Source organism: Artemia franciscana, chromosome 15 (genome assembly GCF_032884065.1).
Source record: "Artemia franciscana chromosome 15, ASM3288406v1, whole genome shotgun sequence".
Taxonomy (NCBI): Eukaryota; Metazoa; Arthropoda; class Branchiopoda; order Anostraca; family Artemiidae; genus Artemia; species Artemia franciscana.
Window position 1 is genome coordinate 39228544 of NC_088877.1, and position 11900 is coordinate 39240443.

General features: G+C 33.1%; 1 protein-coding gene across 1 annotated transcript in view; it reads right to left on the minus strand.

Moving 5' to 3' along the window:
* The window catches only part of LOC136036453 (myotubularin-related protein 2-like), a 72405-nt gene extending 60749 nt beyond the window's left edge, over positions 1-11656 (minus strand). Inside the window, exons 1-2 of the mRNA XM_065718692.1 lie at positions 11526-11656; positions 1519-1722 (exon numbers count right to left, since the gene is read on the minus strand). Of these exons, the coding sequence (XP_065574764.1) occupies positions 1519-1722; positions 11526-11585 (264 nt within the window). The 5' untranslated portion in view covers positions 11586-11656. The remainder of the gene's footprint in view (positions 1-1518; positions 1723-11525) is intronic.
* Between the last annotated feature and the right edge of the window lie 244 nt (positions 11657-11900).

The window sequence follows — 11900 nt, forward strand, 5'->3', positions numbered from 1 at the left end:
AAAGATCCCCTCTCCGCTAATCCTTCTAGGGCCAAACGAAAAGCTTTTCTTCCCCAAACAGACTGAGAAGAGGTCGTTAGAAAGAATTTAAAGAAAATTGAAACTTGCTGGGAGGGTTTAAAAAGGTAAGCTTTGAGTTAAATGCAATTGAAGAAGAGCGTGCGCAGTTGTGTTGGTTCAAGCGGCTTGGTGCTGCAATGAGTTGTTAGTAGTGAAATCTACCTGTTTTTTGCAAGGAGCTGTTACTATATTTCCTGTGTTGAACGAGTATCCTTTTTCAAACTATCCTTTTTCAACTCCTGTCACACAAATGAACTATCGAATAAAACAGAACTGATAAAAAAGCCAATTAGATTTGTGTTTGGTTTGTCTGAAAATTTTTGGGGCTAATGTTCAGTATAATCCAAAATTTTATTTGGATATTTTTGTTCCAGCTTAGGCAATTCGTATGGAAGTGAAAGGGGGAGGTCAGACATCTGCCTCTTTTTGCAAAAGAATACTTAATATATTCCCAAGGTTGAATGGGTCTTGTCTTGCCTCTTTCAGGTAATGTCAGAAAAATTAAGAACTAAGAATAAAATTTGGCTGAAAATGCTTGTGTTTAGTATGAACCTAAACTTAATTTGGATAGTTTGGCTCAATTTAAAGTTTAGCTTGTGAAAATAATCTTGGGAGGGGGGGGGGGTCAGATATCTGTCTCTTTTTTTCCCAAAACTGAAATCATTTTCTGTTTTGTCTAAATTTTGTTATTCTTGATGGATCAAAAGCAGTTTCCTTTTTTTAAGACTCAAATTGTACTGGTATATATATTTTTTTGTATTTCTATTTCTAGTATCCTCTATTATTTGCATCTTCTATATCTAGAAGTCAATATATAGATATTTTTCTCGATCTATTTTGTATCTTCTATATCTAGTATCTGCTATATCTTATATACTTTTATTTCTAGTTTCTATTTTTGTACCTTCCTACCTGTCGTTGTTAAGTTTTCTTACATCAAGGTAAAGCAGTTAATGAATAGTTTTTTTTAAGAAATCAGCAAATAAGCTTTTTAACAGGGAATGAACAAACCTGCAAACAAAATTACAATCAAGTCAATACAGGCACTAGTTTTTTTGGATAATAGCACTACTGCATAAGCAAAAAAAGTAATGTAAAGGAAAGGAAAAAACGAAACAAAAAAAAGTAAAGAACAATGGAAGCAGTACATACCTAGGGGAAGGGCTTTAAGGGCTTCCTCTTCATCCCCTACTTCCAGTCCCAGAAACAAAGATCAAAATATTTCTGGTTTCCCCCATTGCTTTCTATACTTTTATATAAAATTTGCTTATGTTTGTAAGTTTTTAAAACACACCCCTCCTAGTTCAAAACACAACCCTGTGTATACACAGAGAAGTAAACACGACAAGACTATCAAATTAAACATATAAGACTTGAAATAGACCAGAATGCACTGAGATAACAATAAAAAAGTGACTAACCATATCAATAAACACTGTACTGGGAGTATAAACTTACCACTCCAAGTGGAACATCCAAAATAAATGGATGTCCTTTCTCAGTTCCTTTAAAGTATAATTTATAATTGGTGACAGTAAGATTTCCTTTGATGGGTCCAATATGAGGGCACAAGTAGGTAACTTCTTTTGCAGTCCCATGTAGCTTTTCCCCAGAAAGCAATGGAATGTCATCAAAGCTTAGGGAGTCACTTCTATTGTGTACCTTAAAAAAAAATTATCAAAAAGACAAATAGATTGGATGACTATTGATAATGAGTATATGTTTTCAGCAGTAAAACTGCTGAAAACATATACTCAGCATCAGCATCAGCAGAAACATATCATCAGCAGTAAAACTCTGATGATGAACCGATGATGATGACGATGTTTTACTTCTGATGATGAACACTGTATATGTGTTCGAAATATCCAGTTCAAAATCTTATATCTGTTCACTTTCGATTAAAAGGTTTCATCCTTATTTTGAACTGTTAGACTTTCGAAGTAGAGCTAAAAAAATTAAACATAAAGGTATTTTAAAGAGAAATGGAAAACCAACTTAAACAAAGGGGAAAATGACATTATCTTGTAATAAAATACATGACATGCTACAACAGCTTTAAAACAGTATCAGCTTTAAGAACTCAAAATATAATTTGTAAAGGAAGCGATTAGTATGTTTTAAAAGAACAGGAAAAAATAAAGAAAGTAGTGTGTTCAACTTCTACCTGACAAAGTAACTTAAAAACGCATACATAAACTTACCTAGGACAAGCAGAAATTACAACAAATAATCAAGTCAAACTCAAAAGAGGAGAAATTAACATGAATAGGTCTACCACTAGTACTAGTAGCAGTAGTAGCATTAACATATTGCCTTTTGGTCAGTTGAACATCCCCCTCATCACGCATTGGAAGTTTCAATTTACTAATAGGCCCTTTTGACAGCCATTACACAGACGGCGTGTTGTGATTCCGTTCACCATTCCCCCTCAAGAATCCCTGAAAATTTCACCTTCATGTCTTTAGGTATGAATTACTATTTATACTGCTAACATTACTAGCAGTAGTATCAATAGTAATAGCATTAATTCTAGTAGTAGCAGTAGCGTTAATGTACAACCTTTTGGTTAGAACGTTCCTTTCTTCAAACCAGATAATTTTCAACTTGATACCACTTAATTACTTATGCAAATGAATACACTCAATACAAATTAATAACTTGATACAGCTTAATTACTGTTCAACTTAATGCAATTAACCATTGCTATCACATTTCCGACCAGCCCTTTAAAAAAAATGTATATTCATATACTTCCTGATATTCCATCTAAAAACTCTTAGCCTTATATATAACTGCAATAGAACTAGCAGATGGAGCAGTAGTATCAACAGTAGTAAATGTAGTAGCGGTCGTACTATTATTAGAAGCATACCATATTGTCTTTTGGTCAGCTTATGTTCCCCTTTAAGCATTCTCAGAAAGTTCCAACTTGATAGCCAAATCCATTCTTGAGATGTGGACTTTTGACAATCTGTACGCACACAGTGTCTTTTGATTTAGTTCAAGTTTCCCTCAATATCCTCTCAAATTTTCCCCTTCCTACACTTAGTCTTAATAGTAATAGTACCATAGCAGTATCAGTAGTAGTGTTGTATTAGTAGTAGTATTAACAGTAGCACCAGAAGTATTTATAGCAGTAGTAGCATGTACGCGCTACCTTTTGGTCAGTTGAACAGCCCCCTCATGATACCCTGGAATTTTCACCTTGATATGGTGAGTCATTCCAAAAACATTGCTGATATACCCTTTTGACTCCCTTTATTCTCAACCTTAAAAGTACTTGCAATTAAAGTAGTTTAGTAGCAGTAGTAGTTATAGCAGTAAAAGCAGCAGTGGTAGCACCATTAATAGTAGCACGCATGCATTACCTTTTGGTCAATTGATCATCCCCTTTAAGAATTCTCTAAAAGCTATGCCCTTATGACAATCTACATGCACAAAGTGTTTTAATTTAGTTCAAATGCCCCCTCAATATTCTGTCAAATTTCACTTTCACTTGCTTAGCCTTAATAGTACTAGTATCAAAATAGTAGTGGTAGGCCTATTAGTAGGAGCAGTAAAACAAGTAATAGTGTTTTCAGCAACATGTGGATGTTGCTTGGTTGTCTGTCGAACATTCCCCTAATAATGTCCTCGAATTTTTGTATTGATACAGTGGCCTGTTCCAAAAATATTGCTGATATGCCCTTTGGACAATTTGTATGTACATAATATGATTTGACTTAGTTCAACTTTACCCTCAACGTTTCCTCTTGTTTTTATATCCTCATCCTTGGTAGTACTTGTTATTAAAGCAGTAGTTTTAGTGGTAGTAGCAATAGGAAGTTGTAGTGGTAGTAGTAGTAAAGTGCAAATATTGCCTTTTTGGTCAACTGATCATCTCACCTATCATTTTCTGAAAATTCCAAATTAATATAGTCTACACAGTCATTTCTGAATTACACCCTTTTGACAAGCCATATGCACACAACGTGTTTTGATTTGGTCAACTTTCAATGATCTCTGAAAACCTTACTTGAGTGCCCTTTGTCTCTTTGGAAAGTAAAGGTCAAACATGCCCACCTTCCTCAATAACATATACTGTATGTAAACAATGGACAAATTGTCCATCTTTAACCCCTTGCCTTGAAACATTTCCAAAGGCTGGACCTTTCAACTATGCAAAACAAATTAGCTGCCTCAGAATTTCAATTGGATATATTTTGGAAAATTACGGGTGTAGGGGGTGGTTGTCCTCAAATCACTTTTGACTCTTAAAATGAGCCCTAGAACTTTCATTTTGAATAAAAACCTCTCCTGGGGCATAGATTACAACCCTTGCCCCAGGCTCTGGGGTGTAGTGTGAAACCCAGAGGAATTGCTATAATATCTTGGAACCATTTTCAACAAAATGGATATCTCAAAATTTTGATTGGATGTGCTTGGGGAAATGAAGAGTGGGGAGGGGTTGGTTGGCCTCCAATCACTTTTGACTCTTAACAAAGGCACTAGAGCTTTGAATGAGCTCTTTACAAAGTTTTTACAACACCTTTTTCTATACAAAGTGGGTTAGTCAGAAAAAAAATATAAATAAATAATACATTGCATACACTTAGCTCTTTATATAGGCAGTGTAATTGTGCAGTCTATGATGTCATCTTAGTCCTAAAAAGAGCCCAGATCAAATAAGCATGATTTTTTTGTTGGGGGGGGGGGCATTTTAAGTAGGGAAAAATTTGCAAAACAAACAAAATATAAACTTTAAGTATAATATATGAATGATAACAATTTTAATGTTCAAGGTCATTTCGCTAGTTCAACCACAATTGTGCACGTTATATAGACAGCCAGCCCATTTGATAATAGGGATAACAGTTTGGATGTATGTATGTGTTCAACTAGCCATTTTTTTGGGGGGGGAGAGAATGCATTTTAACCAACTTTCTGGTCATTTTACCCCTGATATGGGGATATTGGTATTTTAATTACTTATTTTGTTGTTTTTTACTAACTGAGACTAAATCTATTTCATTGATATTGCATCACATATTTCAATAGGTCTATTTATTGCAATAAAAAAAAATTAAGCCAGTAAAATAGTGGTACTTCGTACCACTATTTTACCAAGTTATTTTTTTATGTAACACCTTAAATTAGGTATCCTTTTCTCAGACCACACTACCGTTCTATGACGAACGAATGTGTTTGGATTATCTTTCTTTGGCTAAAATGGACAGCTAATTGAATGTTGTCAGGGGTTTATGTAGAGAACAGGTAAATCCAACCTGTTTGGTTGCTCAAATGCATTTCTTCTTGAGTATGTTTTGATAGAAGGCGGCATTGTGCCACTAATAGTAGCCCTTGTCACCAACAAGGAGCATGACAACCACTTTAATTTTGCTCTAAAAAGAAACTGTTAAACTGTTGGTTCTTGAGCTTGACATGCTTTTTTCTTTATTTTTTTTTTCTTTTTGCTTTAAAATCAGTCATCAAACAGATCCCTGATATTTTACCAGTTGGTAAATTCCTAACTAATGGCTTCAGACCAGTAGTTTCAACTAATTGCCTAAGCTGTTACACAACCACTAGAGGTTTAAGACAAGCATAATTACTTATAATTATTAAACAAGATGAATATAGCTGTAGATATTCTGTCTACATTTGTATTTATTTTGTTTGGTCTTATTTTGCTATTTATGGTATTGACCTTTTTACTTAATTTAGAAATTGAGCCAGTAGATTGCTGCATTTACCTATTGAGAATGATGTTTTGACTGATTTAGATTTCAGGGCCTGTCAAATTAGAATATTTATCTTCTTTTGTTTATACTGTTATCTGAATAATTACATTTTTCTTATTCATTGACCTTAAATAGTGAGTGAGTAAGACAAAGGCACTTTGAGCTGTGATTTTATTAATTTATTTTTTTCTGTGTCACTGACAACATTAGGGGGAGTCTTCCTCCCCTATGAGTGATGCCTCTTATGGCAATGTAGCATTTATTATGTTTTAAAAGAGTGTTAAATGAGAAATAAGGTTACCTTCAGCAAAATTGCAGTCTAGTGTCATTTATAAAGTTATAGAAAAAAGTAGTACCATTAGATTTATTATTTTATGTTGTTTTCAAACATCATAGTTGTTTTTCTGATAATACAACCACCCACTAATGGTCCTATACATAGTAATAGCAATATATTTCTCTTTTGTTTTGAAACTTGTGATACATTACAGGTATCACAAGTACGGACATATGTATCCTGTTTTTGCATTGAAGATATGATTTTGTTTTGCCTGAATGATTGAATGATTTTTATTTTACATATCCTAAGGCCATATCTAGGACCATCATAACTATATTGGCAAGAGTATCTACTGGGGCTAGTCTTTTTTTTATAATGTTTCCTTGAGAAGAGAATTGGGACTCAAAAATCAACTGAAGTTGACACACTGCCATCATAAAGAAATCTAAGGGAGCACATTAGCACCTTATTTTTACAGCAATTTCGATTTAATGTAAGAGGCTGTTAATTGTGATCTTATAATACCTTCTCCTAATATCTATCCTACAGGAAAATTAATGAAGAAAAGTAGACTTGGTGAATATTTGGTGGTTGGCCTCTTCTGAAGGAAACATGCTATATAAATAGGGTAAAGGTACTGATGATTCAGCAGTTTTTGTAAAAAAAAAAACACATTTTTTACTCCAGAGGCTTAATTTAAAGGCTTTTGGTTTGAAAAGGGTTTCATTATGTAGTAAAAACATCTACCAATCTAACTGTTTGATTAGAAGTTTTAGGGTTTATCACAAAAGGACACAAAACTTCGATTTTCTTAAGCATTTTACCTATAAATATGACAGAACAAAAAAGTTACCTGTTTGCAATGTAAGTTGAAACCCAATTCAACATGTGTTGAAATACTTGGGGAATAATTGTATGCAGATCCCAGTGCATTCAACATGCCTACTCTCACTTATTTCTTTGTTTATCTTCAATCTTTTTAATGTGTAAATGTATAAAACACTATTCAATTAGTAGAAACAAAAAACTTAAAAAATTGCCTCAAGTACAGGGATGAAACTGGATAATCATATGACCTAGGTCTCTATAATATAATGTGTGATATAGATTTTTCCATAAACACTATCTAGAATGACCCACTTCCTCTCAGCTTTAATGGTCCAGCAAAGACATTTTTGTTGTTCATAGTGAAAGCATTGTCAATATTTGATCATTTCAAAGTTAATCTACCATTTTGATTCACTCCAAAAATTTGTAGTTTTAACTATCCCTTGTCATGAAGGTAAAAAATTCTTGAAATATGCATATCCTTAAATATCACTTAAGATTATTTGAAGTTCTTGACATTAAGGAATTCAACATGTTTAATTAGCATTTCAGGTGGGATAGGGTCTAAAAAAGGGGGGATTTCAAAAATTTTAAGAATTTAATTGTCACTATATTTGACCTAGTGGAATTTACTTTCATGTACAAATTCTTAGCTTTATCCAAATTATGGGGGTAGGATTTTGATGGGGTTGTTTTTAATAGTTCTATGACATACTTCATGGATCAGCAGGGCATCTACATATTAGCACCTTTGAGCGAATATTACCAATTTCATTAATCAATACTACATATAAGAGTGGTCCTAACAAGGTTCCCTGATGAATTCCATGCTATTTAGGGAAGGGTTCAGAGAGAATATTTAGTATTTTACAGCTTGGGATCTATTTGAAAGAAAACATACATAAAATTTACTAAGAGAGGTCCTACTTCAAATATATTCAGTGATAAATGAGTAGAATGTTGTGATCAACCAAGTCAAATGCTTAAAAATATGAACACAGTATGAGACCAAGTGGCAATTCCTTGGATTATGGAAAAATCTAGCATCAAATCAGTAAAACTACAATTAAAAAAAAAACAAAAAAAAAAAACAAAAAAACTTAAAATTTTTTTTCATGTAAAATATTATTACAAATAATAACCATCATAATCTCTCATTGTTGAGAAAGTACCTGTAAATCCAACAACTATGTTTTGTCAGAGGACCCTTTAATTTTGACACCAATTGTTTCTCATCTGTTTTACATGTTCAGTGAGGTTTTGACAGAGCTACTTATATTTTGACAGGGCCTGTTGCTGTTTGTCAAAAATTTCTGACAAAGTTACTATGAGATATTCTCAAAGGGAATGAATCTCATAATAGATGGCAATATCTACATTTGAATTTGGATGAAGGAATGTTTTTAGTTGGTCTGGTATTCCATTATATTAGTCAAGAACTTTTGACACTTGGAACATAGTTTTGTCAATATAATATTAGCTGTCATTTCAACTTAATTTTATGTAAAAAAAAAAGCCAGTGTGGCTACATTTTAGAGAAGATCAGATGTATCTTGATCTATTGGTGTTGATCCCAATTTTTTTGCAAAAATAAAATAAAATAACCAAGCTTTTCTTATCTTGGTGCATTGGATATAGTCTCCACATTTTGAATGTCAAGATATAACAATTGCTTCAAAGAGATGGTGCTCCAAGTCATGACTTGGGTTATCCTGTTTTGAAGGAAAATTTTGATAGTGGTTCCAAAATTGCATGGTTGAATCATTGGTGCCTTTACCATATAGGTAGTTACTATTAAATTCCTTATATTATACTATTTCAAAATGTCATTGTTACTTTTCTAACAATGCATCCTAATCCCATTTACTCTGATGGTCCCAGATATGGACTAGGAATGAATAAAAAACTAAAAGAAGACAGCAAAACAATAAAATTATTACTTTATAATTATTACATAATATGTAGCATGTTTTTGTCAGTCATATTTCCACTTACCTTCTATTGTTAGTCACTTTTTAAAATCATCTCATGTAATATCATTTCCTATCCACAATCCTTTCAATTTTAATCAGGCAAAAATGAATTTCATCCAATCAAAACTACAAAAAAAAAGATTTCCACAAGGAACCTATAATGTATCACAAAATCAGTTAAAGGAGAAGTATAGCTGATTATTAGGGCTATATCTGGGATCACCAGAGGGTGGATGGTGCATTGTCAGAAAAGCAACTACTATATTTGGAAAAAAACATAAAATAAGGAATCTAATGGTACTATTTTTATATGCATATTATGCTTCCTTCAGAAAAGGCTAACTAATAAATATTTATCCAATAAACTCAAATCAAAACTAAATAAAAATTTTATTGAACAATTTAAGACAAATTTAGGCTGTCCATGCAATTTTATAAGCTTAATGGAAGGAGAATGGAAAGGAACCTGAAAAAAACCTTCTTGGGGCATATATTTTTGCTAAAGATGAATTTTTGAAGCTTTATTCAGCCATTATCAACCCTGTCATAAAAAAAGGCATAAGCAACAGAAATATTACTGGTATCATTTTAGTATACTAACTGTCCATTTGGAAATAATATTCTATAGAATTGTGGACTACTTTAGAGCATTCTAAAATAATTACTTATATCATTCTTAAATACAGACCCAAAAAAGTCTTAAATTTTAAATTACAAATTTTATGTTCATTTTATGGTTTTGTCTGGATTTTAAAGAGTTCTTCCAAAAAGCCAGTTTAATGCATTAAGTGCTCTTTTGTAACCAGACAGTCATGCATGGCTACAAAACTTTATAAATCCCTTGTTTGTCCCCACCTTGAGTTTGGCTTTTCCCAAAAATAAAATGGACACAATAACCCTTGAAAGTATCCAAAGGAGAGCAACCAAACTGGTCCAGAGCTTAAATAATGTCCCTTTCCAGGATTACCTAAGGTCTCTGAAACTTCCAACCCTAACATATCAATGATATAGAGGAGATGTGATCATGACACACAAAATTTTCAAATCTAATCACCTGAACCAGATCTTCACCCCCTCCCAGGCTAACAACACAAGAGGTCACAGTCTGAAGCTTCACCTGCCTGGATGTTGGAGAAGGGAATGATGTGGCTTCTTTTCTATTGGGTGGTCTCCCTCTGGAATAGCCTATCCAAGTCTACCATCCAAGCTGAGACTCTCTACTCCTTCAAGGTTGGAGTTGACAGGGACTGGGAAAGGGCTGAGTGGAGGCTGGACTGGGAAGCTAAGCCAACATAATTGCATCACTCACCACCAGCAAGTACCTACAGGAGGATCTACCACCTTATCTCACTGGCAAATGTGATTTAAGGTAATTTAGGTTAATGATCTTAAATAGCCCTAGGCTATATAAAAACTAACAAAACTATTACGTTATGATATGGAGCAGGTATCAATGAATCTAGACAATGTAAAATTCTATACAAGCTACTTTTAGGTACATTGGGTAGATTATTTAGAATCTTGTATATCTAGACAATCTAAAATTCTACACAAGCTACTTTAGGTACTTTGGGTATATTGTTTAGAATCTTGTAAATCTAGACAATGTAAGATTCTATACAAGCTACTTTTAGGTAGCTTTGATAGATTGTTTAGAATTTTCTTTCCCTCATTTTTTGTTTCCCATTTTTATTTGTTTTTGGATCATTTGCTATCAACTACTAGGCTATGTCAGTTCTTTTTCAGGTTAAATTCTAGTTTAGCAGCTTTTTAATATCTTGGAAAGGGGTTAGGTTGGGAAAATGAAACTTTCAGAAATGGGTGTACAGACTAAAATTTGTCCTGAGAAGGTATTTTGAAGTACCTACCCCTACCCCTTCTGTCTTGAGAAGACAGTGGCCTTTGATTAGGCTACTTTAAAAAATTTGGTGTTGTAAAAGTGAAACCTTTCAAAATTGATTTCTTGCTTAAATAAAGTACAACAAAACAGTTTTCAGCTTCACAACTTTGCTCAATTCCAATTTACCAGGTTTCAAGAATCTGTAAATACATTTCCTAAATTTAGAAAAAAACTGATATGGCCTAAAATTATACTCAAATAAAAGGAATTGTATCTTCTGGACTAAAACAAGAGAAAATAAACTAAGAATTAGATATCCAAAGAGGGTTAACATGGAAGCTTTGCAATACCTTCCTAGAGTAGGCCTATATGTTTCTGGCCTTGGATTCATTACTGAAAGTTCTATTTTCCTAACCTAGCCACTTTAAAAGATAGTAAAAACAACTAAGCTAGGATTTTACCCTTTTATCTATATTATATAGGCCTAGACCTATAGCCTGCTAATTAAGATTTAATAGGGCAGTTTATTTTAGTCTAGTTGCTTCTTTACTAATTTCTGGTAAATTCATAAGAAGTGAAGTCTTGCATTATTGAAAATTTGATTACTAAGAAATCTAAAGAAGAATCTAAGAAATTTGGCCAATATATTTGCCCATTGGAGGAGGGGGGTGAAGTATAGTTATATACATTTGGTAATGGCCTTTAGGCCTTAGTAGCCTAGGTATTTCAGACTGTTTTAAAGTAGATTTCAGAATTTTACAGCTTTTCCTAATGGTAAGCACTATATTGATACCCTACTATTTTTAGCCACCAAATCTTACCGTTACTTTGATAGCTGTATCTGTGGCATTTTCATTGGAGACAGAACTAGAAGAAGACATGTTTTTGAAATTTTAAATATGGTGCCGGCATGTTGTCATACAATACCTAAGAAACAACCTCATGGTTTTCGCTCTAAGCCAAATTGAAAGTTCTGAAAATTCCCATATCCCATCCACATTTTTCGAAAATGCATATTGGAGATTTATATGCAACTGCTCTTATACCTATAGCAACCCGATATAAAATGGAATAGTCTTCTTTTTGGTTTTAGGTTGTAAGCTGTAATAATCAGAACAAGGTAAGTTTTTATCAGGCTAATTATTTTTCGCTATTGTTTGGTGTTCAGTGAATTGCAATAAACTTAGTATCAAATT